We start from the raw sequence: 22,640 nt of genomic DNA on the forward strand, positions 1-22,640 counted from the left end.
GGCTGTGTGCAAAGGTCAAACTATCTCCTGGGGGAGTTTCTTGGTGTGGGAAGGTGTTAGAACATCTCTGTCGTAAAGACTTGAAGAGACGAGACAAATGCTTCAGGCTTGTGGAATTAGCTTCAGAAGTTCCATGAGAAGCACCTTCAGAAGTTCCATGAGAGGGACCTTCAGAAGTTCCATGAGAAGCACTTTCAGAAGTTCCATGAGAAGCAGCTTCAGAAGTTCTTTCAGAAATGAAGTTTATTCAGACTGTGGAGGGCAGCGGATAGGTTTCGAACTAGCGGCACTCGAGACGACAGTCCAAAACACATAGCACTTGTCCTGACAGCCATCCGTGAAGAAACGATAGTTTCAAATAAGATTCAGCAGCAGAGCCCCTTACCTCCAATCTGAGAAATTCTGTACACACAACTCCGCCCCTGCATACACATCTAATAATACCTTCAACGTTATTCAAACAGTTACTGAGTGTATGTTTCCTACTGAATGTATCCCAGGGGCGTTTCAAAAGCTTTAAACTTGTTGAAGTTTTGAACTGGGTCATTTAAACCGCCGCTGTCTCTTCACAAAGGCCACCTTCGTCTCACTCCACTCCCGACAGCCGCCCCACCAGAACCTCTGGACGCACGTCGTCTCCTGTCTGAACTTGAAGCACTGTGGGCCCACGACGTTGAAGAAAATCTGACCAATCAGATGAGCTAAAGGTGACTCCGAGGCTTTCAGGCACTTCCGGAACCTGGAAATAAACAAAATAAAAAAAAAAGTTCGTTAAGTTTAAAGGTCAACATCAATGACGATTGTAATGGACCTCATTCACCAATCGTAAACAAACAACAATTTGCTACGTTGTTCTCTATCTCTTCTATACAAAATACGTAATCCATAAAGGCTGTCACGTGATACGTAATTTTCATTGTTTTATCAATATTGTCACGTGGCTAAATGTTGTTTGTTTACGATTGGTGAAGGGGGTCCATTCAGAAATTAAGCTTTATGTTATTGGGGTGGGGTGGGGTGGGGTGGGGGGGGGTCTCACCGAGAGGAACGGTTATAGTGGCCTGAAAACAAACCTGTGACCTTTCAACGAACTATTGGTCTTCACTGACTTAAGGTAGCTACGGTCAAAGAAAAAGAGAGCTGTTAAGATAAATAGTCAAACTAAACAGGAAAACTAACCACTTAGCAGAGTTTAAGTAATTGATTAATACGCATGACTAGATTGACACGAAATGCGTAGGACATAATTATCTTCTTCTTTTTTGACGTAACGTCTGTAATATAATAGATGATAAGATAGGATAAGATCAGATAAGATTAGATTAGATTAGATTAGATAACAATGTCCTGGGTTTGAATCTCGGTGAAGACTGGAGTTTGAATTATGAGATTTTAAGGGCGCCACTGAGAATGGGCGCCCGATTTTAGTTGGGTAAAGTAAAGAGGGAAGGGATGAAAGGGAGGGGGAATTTTTACAAACAATGTCAAGGACATCATATTGAAAGGTCACTGCTTCCAACTAAGTATCAGATAATTAGTTTAGAACATTTAATAATACATTGCAAAATGCTCAGAGTGTATGGCATACTTGTGAATTACAAATGTGGACATTGGAAGTAGAAACACAATGGCCGTTGCGCCCACGGCGACCCGCTGACCGAAGACCCAAACGTAAACAGTATGGCCATATCACAAGGTCATCGGGGCTCGCAAAAACTTTCATACAGGGGACAGTACCAGGAAAAAAAAAAGAAGAGGCAAACAGAGAACACAATGGCAATAGTGCCCACGACGACCTGCTAACCAAAAGACCCAAACTTAAACAGTGAGGCAATATCACAAGGTCATCGGGGCTCGCAAAAAACTTCCTTCAGGGAACAGTACCAGGTAAAAGAAGAGGCAAACAGAGAAAGCGATAAGAAAACACAATCGAAAAAATGGAGGGACAGTTTTAGAGTTTCTAGTTAAGTTGAAAGACAGAAATGGAAAAAAAAGACGCTGGACAGATCATGTGTGGTGCCCCAACGGTCCAACAGACTAATGGATAGTGGGCGGTGAAGGTGGAGACAATTATCACTTCCTAAATCTTGTACATTGAAAACACGAAATAACTTTATAGGGTTTTCCGCCATAAATGTTTATTTGACGGGGTTTGTAACAGAAAATGTGTAACAAACACCAACTTCTCTTCTCCAGGCTTGATACATACATATTAAAGGGAAACTCCGATGGTTTTGACAATTTTTGATATAATATGTGTTTTGATTTACAGATAATGAATACATTCTTTTTTTTTAATTTGCAATAGTAACTAATTAATTGATGTTTTTTCTGACGTAATTTTCCTGCGCATCCAAAACAGTCAGACTTTCACCGGGTTTCTATTTGACGTCACACTAGCCTACTAATTTAATCTATTGACTTATTGTATAACAGGAGACCATACAGTAAAGTTTACATTCTCGTAAAGGAAATATATCTTCGTCTATGCAGTTAGAGCTAGGATCTTGTAAGCAAAGAAAAAATGCGTATTAAAAGTAGATTTACATGCTTGACTAACCACGGCAGTGTGTATCTTCTCGCTTGACCACTCAACACACAACAAACATTATCGCTTGGTTGTCTGGTCATGACCGACTACACGTAGTCTCGACTAGCCTTACACTGACCAGTTTGTTCGAATCAGTCAGACATGTGATCTATTTACTTCTTGGAACAGGGAGAGAGGCTTAGATGAAACTGTTACTTCAGTTGCTTATGCTAATTCTTTTAGATCTACCAATACATGTATTTATAACTGTACCATAGCTCTGGAATAGGCCGTCACTAAGCCCAAGAGCCTGTAAGAATGAAGCGATACGATTGGTTAAATCTAGTTTCCTTTTTAGTGTTGTTGATGGAAGTGACGTCTGCCTAACCTAAAAACAAAATATTAAAGAACCCGTTTTTTTTTGTTTTGTTTTTTTTTTGAGATGTCAAGAACTTTCTGTTTAATTTGTTAAATATAAATGTTTCTAAGCATTGAAATAAAAAATGGTAAAATGTTTACTATTACAACTTTTTACGCAGAATTCAAATATGTCAATAAATCAAATTTGAAAAACCATCGGAGTTTCCCTTTAAACATAAACAGCAGCACCAGGGACTAAGTTTTTAAATGTGGGAGGCGTGGTCGAGCGGCTAAGTTCACTTGAACTTGGCTTGGCTTGGCTACCTAGGAAGGGGGCTCGAGGTTCGACACCCAACTCGAGCAGAGTTGTGTTTACTGAGCGCCTTAAAGCAGCACGGAAAAACCTACTCCCAGATACCCCCTCCCTCCACTGGTCCACAAATAAGATTGGACCAAAGCGCTCTGAGCATGCTATAAGCATGAAAGTATCGCTATATAAAAGCTAGAATTTATTTTATCATTTCTTTCAGCACCTAGCTTCACTTCTATATCTACGTTCTCTTGGCTTTGGTAGATAAAATGCAAGAGTCTGTCACACGTAGGTGAGTTCAAAGACTCAAAAAAACAAAAACAACCGTCTGCAGATCGAAAACAAACTTATTTACATGTCAGGCACCCTCCAACCTAACGGGATCAACAACCAGCACACTTTTATTTAATACGCGATGGGGCACTAACACTACGGTACCCCCCTTTTCCCATTCATCTTTGCCTGACATCTCAGCCCCCTTCCGTTTTCCCGCGCTTTTACACCAGCGTAGCTCATTTCTTTTCTGCCTCGATAGAGAACAGCATCGGACATATAAGTTTAACTTAAGACTATTTTGTGTTAATTGTTTGTTATTTTTTGTTTGTTTTGAAGCTGATGAAGGCCTCGTGGCCCAAACGTCCTTTGTTTTACTTGGTCAGGCAGGGTTACATATATGCATGTTTTTCGTATTTTCCACACATAGGTGAAGAAGAAGATTTTGTGAAGAAAGACAACACGTTTCCTTGCTAGCTCAGAAATGTCTCTGGCATAGGTGGCTCCTTATGTATGTGGGTAGCTATAAGTGTGCACATATAAATTGTCCGTATAAGTGAGAGTATTTATGTATGTGTATCGGGTTGGATTTGATTTTACGCTATGGGGGAGCGAAAAAAAAAAAGGAGGGTGGTTTGGGAGGAAGGGTGTTGTCTGTTTGCCTCTTTCCGACCCGTGAAACACTAGAACTTCTACAGTTCAATATAACTCTCGGGGGTCACGTGATCTATCAATGAAACAGTAGCCGAGTTTCAACACCATCTGTGACTTAGCGAAAGTGACTCGAGTTTCTTTGTAAGCCACCCTCTCTTGAGCGTACCTCCCATATTGTTGTGCCTCTGTTCTCCTCTTTCAGCCTCTTTGAGATCTCTTCTTTCAATCTCTCTTTTCTCCCGCGCACGCAGCCAACACAACCAATCACGCAGACAAAGCCTCCCCCCCTCCACCCATTCTCACCTTTTTCTCTCTCCTAAGAGACAGCACTGACCCATATTGTCTCTGCCTTAAAACCACGCCCCCCAATCAAAACGTACAGTTCAACGTCCTAACAAAAGGGCGAGAACAATGCACGCAATATTACTGTAACTGGAGTGCCATCAAAAGTCCACAGTCTCACAGACGGGGAAAGTCAAAAGGGGGAGAAAAAAAATAAGATACGAAGATGATAGTCCGATTAACCCCCCCGAGTGTCATATGTCACAATGTGTGGGCATCGTCGAATGACAGTTGACATTGACATTAGCGTGTCTTCGTTCAAACTCTTCAAACGCTTGAGCCAAAGAGACACGATTCGTGTTCTGGACAACCCCTATGATTTCGAACGACTCACGTTTTGGACAACCCCTATGATTTCGAACGACTCACGTTTTGGACAACCCCTATGATTTCGAACGACTCACGTTTTGGACAACCCCTATGATAAAGAACGACTCACGTTTTTTGGACAACCCCAATTTCGATTCAAAGACAAATGTTGAAATTGCTTTGTAGTTTCATCACTTCATATTACTTCCTGGATCACACATCCCTGATTGACCCCCACTGCTAACCTCAAAAGATGCTGATTGGGTAGGTTACTAGAAAGAAGGGTGAAAACGCAACGGCGCCTGGTGATTACATGTGCCCAACTTGTGACCTCAGCTGTGTATCAAGGATTGGCCTCTTTAGGCAGACAAGAAGTTGCAAAGGGAAAAGTTCGTCTATCGAGACGTAAAATGCCACAGATTTTCTTAGTTCACAGCGAAAACAAAATAGAAATAACCAGCAACAATAAAAACATCACTGTAACTCTGTCTTTCTATCTGCTTCTCTCTGTCTGTCTGTCTGTCTGTCTCTCTCTCTCTCTGTCTATATATATAGACAAAAAAGTGAAATCTGTTCACATATATATATACTTGGCTTTCTAGAATTTAACAGATTAATAACCATAGGGAACAAGAGGAACACAAAGTAGCAGCATATAGTAGAAGGCAACGTTTAGGTAATGTAGCCTAGATGTGGCCAATGTGTAGCACTAAGCAATGATACTTGTTGCAATACAAATAACAATACGTTATAAAAAGGAAATATCGGAAGAAGACAGCAGGTTGCTAGCTCTGAGGTAGCTAGGGTAGCACATGGGGTAGCAGTAGCTCTGAGGTGGCTAGGGTAGCAGTAGCTCTGAGGTGGCTAGGGTAGCACATGGGGTAGCAGTAGCTCTGAGGTGGCTAGGGTAGCTCATGAGGTAGCAGTAGCTTTGTGGTGGTAAGTGTAGCCCATGGGGTAGCAGTAGCTCTGTGTTGGATGGGGTAGCAATAACTGCGGTGGCTAGTGTAAACACATGGGGTAGCGATAGCCCTGGGGTAGCATTAGCTCCATGGTGGATGGGAAAGCACCTGGGGGTAGCAGTAGCCCTGGGGTAGCATTAGCTCTGTGGAGGATGAGGTAGCAGTACCAGTGTGCTACAATTTCAATGTGCATTATTTAACACTAAAACACAAAAGAAAACCTGATTTTGAACTATCTACGTGTAAAGGTCAACTTCTATTCTCCAGTCTCCGACATAAACTTATACTACTGCGCCCTGATAACCTAAGCGCTTCAGTCAGATTTATGGAAAGAAATATGTCAACATTATGAGAGGGTAGATGAGAGATTATGTGCGTTATGTGTTTTTTTAATATGCACATTAAAATTGATGTAAAAAGATAGCTGTGTGTATTTCAAGAACAGAGAACTCCGTCGTGAAGTAGCGTTTATTGCCCTTGGATAACAATCGCATTAAGCCACGACAATGTCCCATTAGAAGACATATGTAAATGATATGTAATGATACTTCACTCCCGAACCAACTGAGCTCATGTATCACCTCCCTCTCTTCCCCTCTCTCTCTCTCTCTCTCTCTGTGGATTTTTATTGTAAACGATTGCAGTGGAGGACACTACTTAAGGGCTCTCGACGGCAGCCAGTGGCGGATCTTGGCGTAGAACTGGATCTTATTACTGTTTTTATTTTATGACTATTTTTATGTTGATGGTAATGATGATAGAGCCTAGAACTTTCTCGTGTAAAAACAAATATTGAAACCTTTGTGCTATTTAATACAATAAAACAAAAAAGTGAAATCTGATCATAAGAGGGAACAAACACAAAAGTGTTTCTTTCTACTAATTCAGAATAGAAAAAAAAAGTAAAAATACATTTAAAAATTTTTAAAGGCTTATATAATGGATAAAAATGTACATTTATAGCACGGTGGCTGAGTGGTAAAGTGCTTGACTTCTGAACCGAGGGGTACCGGGTTCGAATCCTGGTGAAGACTGTGATTTTTTTAAATTTCTAGATCCTTATGGCGCATCTTAATCCAACATGCCCTAATGGGTACCTAACGTTGGTTGGGGAAAAGTAAACTCGGTTGGCCGATGTACTGGCCACATGACACCCTCGTTAACCATGAGCCACAGAAACAAAATGACCTTGACCTGACTGCCCTATAGATCGTAAGGTCTGTAAAGAAAACTTTTTTATACATGAAATGATACAACAATTATATTAGTAAATTAATGAAGAATGATTGCTAAATATAGTCTCTTACAGATAAGGTGATGGTCAAGGCCTGTAATTATAGAGAAACCAATGAAAATGACCACAAAAAATATTGATTGTCGACAGATCAACATGACCGAGATCTTGACAACACTTTATCGGTTACTCCATACTTCACTTCACGGCAGATTGATCGATTACTTTATCCAGACGCCATCGTAATATGACCTTTACCTTTGTCACCTTACCAACAGGAAGTTGTTTTAAGCTTGTGGGAAGAGAACGCTATCACCCAAGTTGAAAAAAAAAATTAAAAAACTTCAAAGGCTTTGATGTGAAAAAAAATGTTTTCTTTTGTTTTAGAAATAGATCTACATAACGCTGGGATTTCTGACAGAATGTCATTCGAAAATATTTCACAAAGGGAAGCTTATCCATCTAAGTCCAAATGAAACCTCAGAACCTATTTTTCGTTGTTGCTGCGAAATGTTTATTTTTTTTAATGCCGAGAAGTTCTCACAAGTCTGAAGTAGTTTTGTGTTTCATACTATACTCCAAACTTAGGCTACACCGAGTGGAATACAAAGGACGCAATCCTTTTGGGCGGGAAACTAATCCAAGAATTAATGTCCTTGCTGAGCTTGCCAACATGGAGCACTCTAGCAGACGAGATGGGGATCTATGAAGGCATTGAAAATCGAGCACTGTTTTAACTTTCTGTAGACGCAAAGGTAATCTGATCAGGGGAGTATCTCTAGCTCCTTGTTCATGTTGGGTCTGGGTTAAACTTTTTAACATTTTGAATTGATATGGGAAAAAAAGTTTTTTTTTTTTTTTAATTATTTCGTATACAGCTACAGGGGATTCAATTTTTTAATAAAATTTCGACCTTGAAGTCATGTAATAAAAACTTCATTGAAAGTCAGCTAGACTATTTTTTTATTCGAAATATACAAATAATATCAAGTTCTGTCTATATATATATATATATTGATAAACTAATTGAACCACAACCACATAAACCTCAAACTACTGAACCTCACACAACTGAAACCCCATCACTGAACCCCAAACTACTGAACCTCAAACAACTGAAACCCCAAACAACTGAACCTCAAACAACTAAAACCCCAAATAACTGAAACCCCAAACAACTGAAACCCCAAACAACTGAAACCCCAAACAACTGAACCTCAAACAACTGAAACCTCAAACAACTGAAACCTCAAACAACTGAAACCCCCAAACAACTGAAACCCCCAAACAACTGAACCTCAAACAACTGAAACCCCAAACAACTAAACAACAAACATCTAAACTTCAATCAACTAACTTTAATCTACTAAACCCCAAAATAGCTTAGCCCAAAACCACTGGTACCTACTGAAGTCGGAATCTGGTCAAGGTGGTCATTGTGTTCAAATTTTTTATATCAAAGTAACTAAAGAAGCTTACGGGCCTATTACCAAAAAAGAGATTCTATCAAAGGCAAAAGACAGAGAGGAATGGAGAAAGATGGTCAACAGATCCTGTGTGGTGCCCCAACGGTCCAACAGACTAAGTGATAGGTAAAGCTGTAGGTAAACCAAAGAGGAAGGACCTTTGATTCATGATCTGTTTTTAAATAACAATAAGGCTTGTGTTCGAGGAATGCAATATTTCCTGTGTCTACGAAGCCCCAGCTGTGACCTACATATTTTGCCAGATCAAACGCAGGCATAACACTTTATTTAATAACTTTACTACATCTCCATATTGCATTTCTTTATTATAATTTTGTATTAGTTATTACATAACTTAACAGCAGCTCTGTAACATTGCTAACTAGAGCACTGGCTACAGTTACCTGTTGCATGGTGATCACATGACCCCCTGTGACCTTTGACCCGGGGCGTGGACTAAGCCTTGTTGACCATCAGATCGTTTGACGACTTTCTAACAATATCGTTTGGCTCGAGATCAAATATTGACGGATCGGATGTCCTCCCTCGGATACCCTCCCTTGGGTGTCCTTCCTCGTGTCGTAGGAGGGGCTGGGGCGTGGCAGGTACAACGCCTTGTCCCCTGAGATCTCCTTCCCCACCTTGTTGACCCCCCCCCCTCCAATATTTACACGTTGAGAGTTCTGAAATAATATGGAATGGACATTAAATGACCCTTGCCCCGTGACATTTATTATCACTTTGGCCTTTAAGGCGGGACATTTTTAAAAATGATTTATGATGTAGATACGAGCCTGGTCGTATGGAATGCGCTTTGGACGGTCATCACGGTGGTCCTAGGTTCAAACTCTGCCCGCTTCCAACCCCAGCCGCCCAACAGGAGGTTTGACCTATAACTTAATAGTGACCATCTCTGAAGGAACATCTTGACGTGTCTTGAACTCCCTAAACAGCTCAAGGAGCAGTCTGGGGAGTCTCTATCTATCTATCTATCTATCTATCTATCTATCTATCTATCTATCTATCTATCTATCTATCTATCTATCTATCTGTCTGTCTGTCTGTCTGTCTGTCTGTCTATCTATCTAACTATCTATCTATCTATATCTCTATCTCTATCTATCTATCTATCTATCTATCTATCTATCTATCTATCTATCTATCTATATATATCTATCTATATATATATATATATATATATATATATATATATATATATATATATATATATATATATATATATATATATATCTGTCTATATATATATTCTGATCACAAAAGTGGTTGAGCGTAACTGGTAACCTTCTGACCATTATTAAAGCCAGTGTGGCCAGATTGTTTCATGATATGCCAGGGCAGCGACCAACCACCTTTACTTTCTCCAGCTAAAGTCAGGTACCCACTAGAGTTGGGTGGACTCAGGTTCGCCCTAAAATATCCCGAAGTCTACACTGAGATTCGAACCCTGCTCGTTAACCGTTGTCCAAAGAAATAGATGAACTTACCATCATCGCATGGTCTGAAAAGAAAGGGGGTGGGGGCTTTCTCTACTTCAAGGCCAGATTACGAGATCCACGGGATTCACTAAGACCTTTCTGCAGGGAACAGTTCCAAGAAAGAAAGAGGCACACGGCATTAAGAAATGGAAGGGCCTGTCAATGAAAGAGAATTTAATCCTGGTATGACGCAAGGAGGAATGAAGAGAGATATTCAACAGATCATGTGTGGTGCCCCTACTGTCCAAAAGACTACGGGCAGAGGAAAGTAGAATATCTGGACACTAAAAGCCTACTTAAAGTTTCAGTTCTATTTTACGTCTGAACAGATTATCCTCTCCGTTCGTATCTTCTCATGTGACTTAAGAGACCAATCCTTTATACACAGGTGCTGTCACAGGTAGGGCACCTGTAATCATCAGACGCTCTAGTACTTTCACTTGAGGTTTAGCGTTCTGCAAATCATGTGCAAAGTCTTTCAAATCTCGTGTCATTAAGTACGTGTTAATTAAGCATCGTTCTAATTGGTCTTACGTTAAGGACGTCACGCTTGGCTGCACATTGTCCAGTAAAACTAGTTAACCAGAGAATAAACAAAACAAACAATATTAAGATCTAAAAAATCTAGTTGTCCAGCGAAGCTTCAGGCCGAGACCATGTCCAGTCGTAGCGCAGGTCACACTCCACTGCACTCTACGTTTACGAGCGTGTGAAAATGGGTCAGTGTTTGTGTGTTCAGTCAATCGAAACACGGAAAGAGATATTATGTAAACAATAAGCAAAAACAAACTAAAAAATACGTTAAAAAAAAAGAAAGTTTATATGAGGGGAAAAACGGCACATTTACAGTCAAAATATCATGATGTAAGATTTATTTCCCCTTTTTCTTCACCAAAGAAAACTTATTGATTGAAACCAATTACTTAATAAATTTTTTTTTTTAAAGGACAATGATGATGGGTAGCGTGGTCAAGAGGCTAACTGCGCTTGAACGTGGCTTGTCTTGGTTACCTAGAAGGGGGCTCGAGGTTCGACACCCGACTCGGGCAGAGTTGCGTTTACTGAGCGCCTAAAGGCAGCACGGAAAACCAACTTACAGACCCCCTCCATCCCACTGGTCCACAACTGAGATTGGACCAAAGCGCATGCTATAAGCATGAAAGTAGCGCTATATAAAAGCTATAAAAGCTAATAATAATTATGAAATATTGTCAAAGTTACAGTCAGTTACCCGATTACAGAATTGATTATAGAATTGAGAGAAAAAAACGTGTTCAATTAATCTATGAGAAGGCATGAAATTGCGCTCAACAACAAAAACCATTGGTAAAAATATTTCTAATCACACAGATGTGTAATTGTTAGTCTAGATCTATTACAAATTCGATCATATGACTGCTCTGTAGCCCCATGGATAAGGCACCGGCCTCCTAAGTAGGGGATCGCAGGTTCGAGTCCCGCATGACTTTTTGGAGGCGCGGTGGCTGAGCGATAAAGCACTTGGCTTTCAAACCGGGTGTACCGGTTTCGAATCCTGGTGAAGACTGTGATTTTTAATTTCGGGATCTTTGAGCACCTCTGATTCCACTCAGCTCTAATGGGTACCTGACATTAGTTGGGGAAAAAGTAAAGGTGGTAGATCATTGTGCTTCCCACATGACACCCTCGTTAACCGCAGGCCACATAAACAGATGACCGTTACATCATCTGCTCTACAGACCACAAGGTCTGAAAGGGGAACTTTAATTTTTTATCGTATGACAGATCCAAAATATATGATACAATTACACTTAATATAATCTTTGTTTTTGTTTTGTTTTTTAAATTATTTGTTTTGTTTTTTTCTTGTTCGTCTGCTAGTGAATCAACCAATAGGAACGTAGACAATGAAAAGACATCAGACGTCTAGACTTACGAGAAACGTACCCCTGCTTTCAAACTCAATAACTCTCGTACGCGCTTCTTAATGCGTCATATTACACCAACTAAAAAACAACACCAACAAACTATCAAAGTTCAAATCTATCCATAAATCAGTTATTAAAAACAAATTCCAAAGCATTAATTACACCTAAATGCAGAACTGCATCGGAAGTTTGGAGCGGCAAATGGCGACGAAGAGGTCGTCTGCTGGCGTCAAAAGGGTCAATAGTTGATTGGCGGAAACGCAATAAAGTAAAAAAAAAGCTGACACCGGTTTTGATAAAGAAACGAAGTTGATCTCCCCATACGGAACACCGTGAGAGTCAAGAATGAACTGGGGTGAAAAAAAAATTATACGGAGAGATATGAAACGGTCTATTGACACCGGTGCGTATAAAAATTGTATACTGAGTTTTTTTTTATTCTTCCTTGAAGTCCGTCTGCTTGATGCCCCCCCCCCCCGCCCCCTTTCATTTATCCACAACTCTCGCGAGATACAGGTTAACACTGTCAGAAAACATTGCAATACACACAAGGGGAAGTGATTCATGTTCATTCAATGACATTTTTTTTCTCCCCTTCTGTCAAAGAGGAGGTAACTCTCTAGTGAAATGAACTTTAAGATACCCTTTTTTTTTTGGTTTTGTAGTGTTCATGCCCTTGATTTCTCGAGTGTGGTAGAGTTGTGGGAACAAGGGCCGTGGTTCAGTTAAAACGTATTAACAATTCAAACGGGAACATGGGTCCACCGGTGGGAACCAATTAACATAGGACCCTCCCCCTGTAAAGTCTTTCTCCTAATAACCCCAATTTGAAAGACTTTTATTTCCCCTGATATTTCTACCCAACAGGGCTTTAAAAGGGACATCAGTGTCAGTAGTTTCCAATATGTGGGAGCTATCGTCTCAGATTAAAGAAACCAAACCCGAACTACAGGCCAGAATTGCACAGTCCACGGCAGCATTTGAAAAACTTAAAACAATAGGAAAGACAAAGGCATCTCCAGCGACACTGAAATCAGACTCCTTGCTCATGACCACATTCATATATCCCTGCAGAACTAGAGGATGAGGACCCTAGCAATAAAACTGAGATGTCTCGTCCGCATTTTCTGCAATTGTAACTCTAGAATTTGTAACGCCACTGAAACTTAAGGTTCTTCTCAATCCTTGACTTATCTGATACTTTCCCTTTTTGCGTAGATTACAACGAATAAGCTTATGTCTTTTAATGGTCACTCACGTTTGTCATAGATAATCCGATAATTTCAGTCCTATATTTAGTACTTTCAGTGATATTTTCCAGCTCTTCCTCGGTCTGCATATTTTGCAAACTGTCATTTTAAAACTTTGAAAGACGTAATTTAACTTTACAAACAAAGAGTTCTGGTGTCTAAATATCTGAATTAAAATGCCTTGAAATTTCAAAAGTCAATCAAAGCGTTCTCTCACAATTAAGCAGCCCATGTTTTATTTTTGGCATGCAACTGGGGCAGCACATTTTCAATTTCTTTAATAGCTCTTTCAATACCACCCCTGGCACTGCAAGGGGTGGGGGCTTCCAAAAGGTCACTCTGTAATATAGGTCAGTAATCTTTCATACTGTTTAAAACTTTGTTTTGGAATTCCTGACGCTTGTCCGTTTTAAAATCAATGAAGCATCAGACGATTTAATAAATCTATCGAGGTAAAAACTATATTGAAGGGGGTCAAAGAACTTGACGCTTGTCCGTTTTAAAGTCAATGAAGCATCAGACAATTTAAATAAATCTATCGAGGTAAAAACTATTTCTTGAAGGGGGTCAAAGAACGTGGTAAGATGATCCCCACAAGCCATAATAAACGTGTCTTTTCTGTCAGGATAGAAATAAAAAAATGATTGATCCACCTGCCAACTACAATTAAAATCAGAAGGTACCAAAAGATTCTGACAAGGAGTGTTCTTGTATTAGGAAACAAGCTCTATCCTAAAATAATAAAATCATTTTTAATGGATCTTTCAGACTTTACCTATACAAATATTAGCAGTGGCGTAGCAAGGATTTCGCCATCATTTTGGGGCCCGGTGCTGGCGGGCTTGACCTCTTTGGGGGACCCTTCATTTCGCGTAATATTTAATATTTAATGTAAAAAAAAAAAAAACTCGAACACTCACTTCTCCCCCCCCCCTTACCACCACCCTGGCTACGCCACTGAATATTAGTCATCCATTATTGAAGATTTTCACGATAAACTAGACATTGTCAAGGAAACTTAATTAAACGTCAACATTGACAACTAATTAAAGTTAACAATGGAATATTGTTGAAAATAGTTGATTCACCATCGCTAAAAATAGTTGATTCACCAGCGCTAAAAATAGTTGATTCACCAGCGCTAAAAATAGTTGATTCACCAGCGCTATAAATAGTTGATTCACCAGCGCTAAAAATAGTTGATTCACCAGCGCTATAAATAGTTGGTTCACCAGCGCTAAAAATAGTTGATTCACCAGCGCTAAAAATAGTTGATTCACCAGCGCTAAAAATAGTTGATTCACCAGCGCTAAAAATAGTTGATTCACCAGCGCTATAAATAGTTGGTTCACCAGCGCTAAAAATAGTTGATTCACCAGCGCTAAAAATAGTTGATTCACCAGCGCCAAAAATAGTTGATTCACCAGCGCTAAAAATAGTTGATTCACCAGCGCTATAAATAGTTGGTTCACCAGCGCTAAAAATAGTTGATTCACCAGCGCTAAAATAGTTGGTTCACCAGCGCTAAAAATAGTTGATTCACCAGCGCCAAAAATAGTTGATTCACCAGCGCTAAAAATAGTTGATTCACCAGCGCTAAAAATAGTTGGTTCACCAGCGCTAAAAATAGTTGATTCACCAGCGCTAAAAATAGTTGATTCACCAGCGCTAAAAATAGTTGATTCACCAGCGCTATAAATAGTTGGTTCACCAGCGCTAAAAATAGTTGATTCACCAGCGCTAAAAATAGTTGATTCACCAGCGCTATAAATAGTTGGTTCACCAGCGCTAAAAATAGTTGATTCACCAGCGCTAAAAATAGTTGATTCACCAGCGCCAAAAATAGTTGATTCACCAGCGCTAAAAATAGTTGATTCACCAGCGCTATAAATAGTTGGTTCACCAGCGCTAAAAATAGTTGATTCACCAGCGCTAAAATAGTTGGTTCACCAGCGCTAAAAATAGTTGATTCACCAGCGCTAAAAATAGTTGATTCACCAGCGCTAAAAATAGTTGATTCACCAGCGCTAAAAATAGTTGGTTCACCAGCGCTAAAAATAGTTGATTCACCAGCGCTAAAAATAGTTGATTCCCCAGCGCTAAAAATAGTTGGTTCACCAGCGCTAAAAATAGTTGATTCCCCAGCGCTAAAAATAGTTGATTCCCCAGCGCTAAAAATAGTTGATTCACCAGCGCTAAAAAATAGTTGATTCACCAGCGCTAAAATGTGCATGAAAAGTATTTCACTTGAGAAAACACCTAGCTTAGCAACACTTCCTTCCGTTTGTACACCCGATATACCAAATAGCTTTGCTTTGTATATGTTTTCCGCCATGTACGAGAATCTCAAAACAAAGTTTCGGCATTCTTATCTTGGCGTACTATACAATGGCTAGGCTAGGTATGAAATAGCGTAGCACTTTGCCTAAAAAAGAAAGAGGCAAAGATAAAGGCACATTCCTCGTTCCATATGCTAGGACAAATTTGAACAAATACTCCTAGTTTCTTCCCTAGTGCTATTAGAGCAGCGGTTCTCAACCTTTTAAGCTCAGCGACCCCATTTTTACAATCCCCAACTCTGCCGCGACCTCCCCCCCCCCCACACACACACATAGGCTACAACAATAGATGCATAGACAATAACTGTCCATATTTTCGATGGTCGTAGGCGACCCCTGGCAAATCGTCATTCAACCCCTAAGGGGGTCGCGACCCACAGGTTGAGAACCCCTGTATTAGAGCATGGAATGGGTTGCCTGAGCTAGCCAGGAAAACCAGTGACTTGGCAGAATTTAGGTCATTGGTTAATATGCATGACTGAATGCATGACGCGTAGGACGTAATCATCTTCTTTTTTGAAGTAACGTCTGTATTATATAAGATAAGAAGAGTCATTATTTAGATTCCATAGCCACTACACAAAATGACGGATTTCCTAATTTACCGGTAATATATATATATATATATATATATATATATATATATATATATATATATATACACACACACTATAAAATATGAGATAAGAATAAAAGAAAAATAGTTTCAAAGTTTTTATAGTAGAGCGAGCTAATAGCGCTATGCGACAAGCGAAACTTGGATCACTAGTGCACAAATACACAATGGCTTTTTAAAACGCCGTCCTCTTTTGAGATAAGCCCCCCAAATTAGATCATCTTTACGAAGCTCATATCAATTCTGTCTGTCTGGTACAAAGTTTGTACACGTGATTTCTCCCACACCCAATCTCGGAGCAAGCTGAAATTTTGCACAATTATTTCTTGTACCTGACAACACGAGAATTAACACACACAAAAATTAACCAATAAGTTAATTAACTATTCGTAATAAATTATTTTGTTTTGGTGTTTCAAACAAAGGAAAGAAATTCTAATTGACTGAAGTGGTGAATATGTTCTTTCTAGGTCTTCGTCTGAGTGTCAGCGAACACAAACCTGAAAAATAGGTCGAGACTATAGAAACATAATATAACTATACACTCTTCCATGTTCATAAGCACTCGACTAGCAGAGTGGTTACCGTGTTTTTTTTTTTTTTTTTTTCTTGTTTTGTATACGGTTGTCCCCCCAATACGACATAGGTGTCCGACCCAGCAAAACTGTGGAATGGTAAATATACTGTCCACACCATCCTCTAGTACAGCGGTTCTCAACCTTTTAGGCTCGGCGACCCCTTTTTACAACCACCCACCACTCTGCCTCGACCCCCCTCCCCCTTTCCGTATACACACACAGCAATAGAAGAATGGACAAAAACAATTCATTTTTTCGATGGTCTTAGGCGACACTTGGCAAATCGTCAATCGACCCCCAAAACGGTTGCGACCCACAGGTTGAGAACCCCTGCTCTAGTAGAACTTGGTAATTTTGTTTTAGATTAACATGCACGACTGGATTAATACATGTAAGACGTGATTGTTTTCTTCTTTGAAGGACGTCTGTAATTGATAAGATAAGATAAGAGTAATACAAAAAAAATAGCTTGTCCTAATTTAGTCATTAAACAAAAAAAGTCTTTACATAAGAACAAGCTAATGACGCTCTGCGACAACCGATACTTGGATCACTTGTGCACACATTCAGGATTGATTTTTTAAACGAAATAGGACAGTGTGTCAGGACACATTTTAAACTATCTTTGTATGCAGGTGCACATGGGGACAAAAAGTAGTGAATGAAAAAATATACATTTACACACACACACACACACACTCGTACACAAATATGTTAATAAATTCAGCTTCTCGTCTCCAATATCACGTGTCATTTCCCAAGGACCAATCGTCTCGTAGTTAACAAAACTAAGGACCAATCGTCTCGTAGTTAACAAAACGTTCAATGCACACAAAGGGGTAACTCAAGATTTCATGCAAATATTGATTCGTTTCATCTGCAGCCCAAAGTTTGAGTTTTTAGAAGCGATCATCTTGAACGAGGATTCTCAAAGTATTCCTTCGAGAGCCCCAATTGATTAGAACACTGTGACAATGAAGTAACGCGTTTACAGCAAAGCGCTCGTCTGCCGAATCGAGGTGTCTTAAGTTTGAATCCCTTAAGGACTGGAATTTCGATCTTGAATATTCATAGGACGCTCCAGAATCCACCCACCTCTAATTGGTATAATGAGTCTGATTGGTACAAAGTAATGTAAAGTTTCCCTTCCAGACCTTGAGATCTATACGGTAGATTCGGGTAGATGATGTAAAGCTCATCTGTTTCTGTGACCAACGATTAACGAGGTTGTCGTGGCCAGCACAACGACCGACCGCATTTTCTTTTCCACAAACTAATGTCAAGTACCCATTAGAGCTGGGTGACCTGAGAGGCGCCTAGAGCTCCCAAAATTAAAAATCCCAGTCTTCACCAGGATTCGAACCCGGGACCCCCGTTTCGGAAGCCAAGCGCTTCACAACTCAGCCACAGCGCCTCTCTAAACGGTATATGAAAAGTAAAAAGTGGCTGCTACAGGAATGTGCTAACGATGCCTCCACACAGCACTACGTAATTCCAATATTGCTTTTGTATAGTAGGTCTCCAGTGCTCATCTAGAATGCGTGCTATGACCCAATGGCTGCCTGGTCGTGCGGTTTGCACGCTGGACTGTCGTTGAGATTTATCGATGGTCCCGGGTTCAAACCCTGCCCGCTCCCATCCCCCGTCGTCCTGCGGGAGGTTTGGACTAGGAAGTAATTATCTTCAACTCTGAAGGAACATCCGAAACATGTAAATCATTTTACAAACATTTTACAATCCTTTTGCGAATGACAGTACATCAATTGGGTAACTTCATCTCAATACAATCGAACGTAAATGTTATAGCTTCAAACACATAAGGTCTCATCAACATTGTCATCATCATATTATTGTCATCATCTCATCTCATCATGTCTCATCTCATCGCCATCATCATCATCATAATCATCATCATCAGCAACATCATCAGCATCAACATCATCATCATAATCATCATCATCAACAACATCATCAGCATCAACATCATCATCATAATCATCATCAGCAATAACATCATCAACATCATCATCATCATCATCTACATCATCACCATCAACATCAACAACATCATCCTCATTATCATCAACAACATCACCAACAACATCATCTTATCATCATCATCATCATCATCACCAACAACAACAACACCACCATAGTCATCATCACCATCGTCTTATCATCATCATCATATCATCATCATCATCATCATCGATCGTTATTTTATCATTAACATCATAATCATCATCCTCATCATCATAATCATTATGTCCCTTTCTTGAGTCGTTAGGGTGCTGTGACAGTTTTCGAAACCAAATCCCTCCACTTTTCCCTGTCAGCAGCGGGTCTCAGAGGCCTGTCCATTCTTTAATGTTGTCCAGCCAGCTTTTCTTTGGACCATCCTTACTTCTTGCTCCATCCACTGTCCCTTCAATGTTGATATTCAAAAGTGAGTCGTGTCTTAAAAAATGACCTCACCAGCTCAGCTTTTGTCCCTGCACAGCTTGACCTATTTATTCCATTTTCCCAGCCAAAGTATTCACTTTATATTATAATTATTATACATGCGAGAGCTGCAACCCAGCAGTGTTCTGTAATATCTACTCTCAAAGGAATGAATTATCCAAGATCTATTATTAGATCTAGGTGAGACTAAATAAAAAGTATAACTCCGAATACTGTCGAAGTACTATAAATGTGCTTGTATATCGGAGGTGTTTTCTTTTTTCTTTTTAAGTTTACGAGTGTTTGTACCTAACATTTAACATTGTAAATATATTTTAAAATAATTCTTCATTACTATCTCTCCATTTTTTTTCCCTTTGCAAAAAAAAAAAAAAAGTTGACCTACTTTTGGTTGTGACCCGCGGGTCTAATTGGTCCTGATTTTGTCGAGTGTGTAAACAACAGTAGTGAAATAAACACATGAAATGAAACGGATATATTTGCGGGGAGTAGGGGAGGCTAACGAGTGCCCTTGCTCTCAGGACCGAGAGTTGTCGGTCTTCGATTCAGTGAATGAAAGAAATGTCAGAGCTATGCTAACGGGTTAGAAGAAACAAACCAGGGCGTCCCCTCCACCCCCCTCACGCCCCCCCCCCCCCATAATATTTTGTAGCGCCCTCAATCTTTCGACAGAACCATTAATAATTTCTTCGATTTTTTTTATTGTAATACAGTGTTTGAATGATGTGGTGGTAATTACTAAATTACTTTTAATTCAAGAATGCCTATGGATTAGTTTTCAAACTCGTCGGATGACGTAAAAGAAGTCACGTGCTCAGACAAGATGGCGACAACAAGTAGATTTGAGAGACAAAAAATCTTTTAAAAAAAAATGGGATTTGATTTGTATTTTTTGTTATAGTTCTACACTAATATTAATAGCTGCCCGGTTTTGTGGTAGGCGCTCTGGGCTGTCGAGTCGATATCGCGGGCTTGAACCGTCCCGCCATCGTCCCTCACCGCCCTGAGGTATGATAGCGATGTTAGAGATGTAAGGGATGTTAGGGCTAGGATGTGATCATCTTCAATTCTGAAGGAACAATCTAAACTCTAAACGTTAAAAATAAAAAAGCAAGCCTGTATATATTTGTAAACAAGTAAAATATGCAAAATACATTTTTTTTTTAAATTCCTCCCAACCAACCTTTGTAAGAGCGACTACTAGAGAGGAGGATCCTAGCAACGGAATTGAGATGCTACAGGAGGATCCTAGGTATCACATTCAAAGACCGCATCACAAACCAAGAGATTAGAGACAGGGTTACTGCAGCGATCGGACCCCATGATGGCCTGCTAGCTATAATAAAGAAACGCAAGCCAAAATCTAAGGCCATATAACAAGATCTTCGGGCTCGCAAAGACCTTCCTTCAGTACCAGGAAGAAGAAGAAGAGGCAGACAGAGAAAGCGATGGGAGGACAACATTAAAGAATGGACGGGCCTGCCATTGCAAGAGGTTCTGACTAAGGCAAAGGACAGGGAGGAATGGAGAAAGACGGTCGACTAGTCTTGCTTGGTGCCCCAACGGTCCAACAGACTAAGTGATAAGTAAAAGTAAAAAAAAAATATATCTACTGAGAGTATAAACAGGCCTCTAGATCCGGACGGCTTGCAAAATGATCCTGTGAGTTTATTTATTTATTAAACAATTTAATAATTAAGGCCTGTTATGCTTGCTCTGGATGTTGCAAAATATGTAGGTCACAAATGGGGCTGCGCAGCCACAGGAAATTGTGCCGTTTTCAAGAACCGTGTCCGCCCACCCAGATTCCATAATTTTGGCCTGATGAAGAGTTTGTAGCCTGATGCAGGGGAATTGTAATAGAAATTGAGTTTATTTTGTTCTTAAAGAAGGATTTCAAAATATTGCCAAACCTGGGCAACGAATTCATAAATACATCTACAGGGCAGACGCCAGCAACAATCCTACTTTTTGAGATCACTTCCTTTACACGGAACCAGACGACGCCGGTCGAGACTATTATATAATATCAAAGATTTTAGAATTTCACAAAAAAAAAAAAAAGTCTGATTATGTTTAGCCAGTTAAAACGGGAGTTTTATTACGTGGAGAATTTATGACAATTTTTTTTCCATTACTTTCATCTAGAGTTTTATGAATGAAATCTCGTGTAACGTGATCCAGCCCTAGTGTAACGCCACTCCTCAATCAGCAGACGATGCGCATACAAGATGCGCAAAGAACGTTTTCCAAAACACAGGTTCTCTGTGTTCCTCTGTTTGTTCCAAACTACCGTTCCCTTCTAAATCTCTCAACAAACTTCCACCGCTTTACGTTGTAATTCAAGTTTTTAAAAAACCCTCCCCCCTCATGAATATCTTCAAGGGCAGATAACTAGTATATCAGTTTCATTGACAGCAATCCCTGGCAGGCATTGGTAAGACATGTTTGTCTATATTTGCTTGCAGTACAAAACTTTTTTTTTTCCTCATGGGGAAATTTGTGGACATGGCAAATTTATGCAACACTTGACGTCAATACTAGCGTTTTATATATATATTTTAGATCGTCTGCATAAAACTTGATATATCACGGTGACTAATACATGTATAGTATATCCAACGGTGTCTACAAGTGCGAGTCTGGAGAGGAATATTTGTATATCAGTTTAAAACAAATGAAAGCGAGTTTACATTAACATTACTTGATGTTAGGTGAAGTTAATATCCGTGTATATGCGTGTCTATTACTATAGTTATATTTTTTGTATGGTTCTGAAACATGGAGAACAACTGAAGCAACAGCAAAAAAGTACAGACCTTTATCAACAGATGTCTGAGAAATATCCTAAAAAATACACTGGTACGACAAAGTAGAAAACACCAAACTGTGGGAGATGAGTGGACAGAAAAATATAGAGGTGCAGATCTTAGAGAGGAAGTGGAGATGGATTGGTCACACAATTAGAAAAGATACCAACAACAGAGCTAGGCAGGCCTTAGAGTGGAACCCCCAGGGAACAAGACGTAGAGGAAGACCAAAAAGAACGTGGCGACGAAGCCGAGAAGACAGGAAAGAGCTGGGAAACCATCAAAAATACTAGCAAGAGACCGTGGAGAGTGGCGTGTTTTTACTAAGGCCTTATGTTCCATGAGAAACGCAAAGGAAAGATGATGATGATGATGAGAATATAGCCAGAAGTTATACTGCATGTGTCGTATTGAATACAGAGCAAGAAATTGTCAAATCTTTTTTGTCTGGAATAATGATTGGTCAGCAGAAGATACGTTTGGGTCTAAGCCAATCACATTCATTTTTTCAAAGACTATAAGTTTGAATACTTATAAGCTTCTCGATCTGTATTTAGAGACAGTATATAATTGAAAAAAAACGCAAGCTTAAAATCTATGGCGATATTACAAGGCCCTCGGGTTCGCAAGGACCTTCCTTCAGGGAACAGTACCAGGAAAATGAAGAAGAGGCAGACAGAGAAAGCGATGGGAAGACAACATAAAAGAGAGGAAGGGAGAAAGACGGTCGACAAATCTTGC

General features: G+C 39.8%; 1 protein-coding gene across 1 annotated transcript in view; it reads right to left on the reverse strand.

The window, feature by feature from the left end:
• Window positions 1-222: 222 nt before the first annotated feature.
• LOC129922168 (uncharacterized) overlaps window positions 223-22,640 on the reverse strand; it is a 69,490-nt gene continuing 47,072 nt past the window's right edge. Inside the window, exon 3 of the mRNA XM_056007049.1 lies at window positions 223-739. Coding sequence (XP_055863024.1) covers window positions 544-739 — 196 coding nt within the window. The 3' untranslated portion in view covers window positions 223-543. The remainder of the gene's footprint in view (window positions 740-22,640) is intronic.

This window comes from Biomphalaria glabrata, chromosome 12 (assembly GCF_947242115.1).
Source record: "Biomphalaria glabrata chromosome 12, xgBioGlab47.1, whole genome shotgun sequence".
Lineage (NCBI taxonomy): Eukaryota > Metazoa > Mollusca > Gastropoda > Planorbidae > Biomphalaria > Biomphalaria glabrata.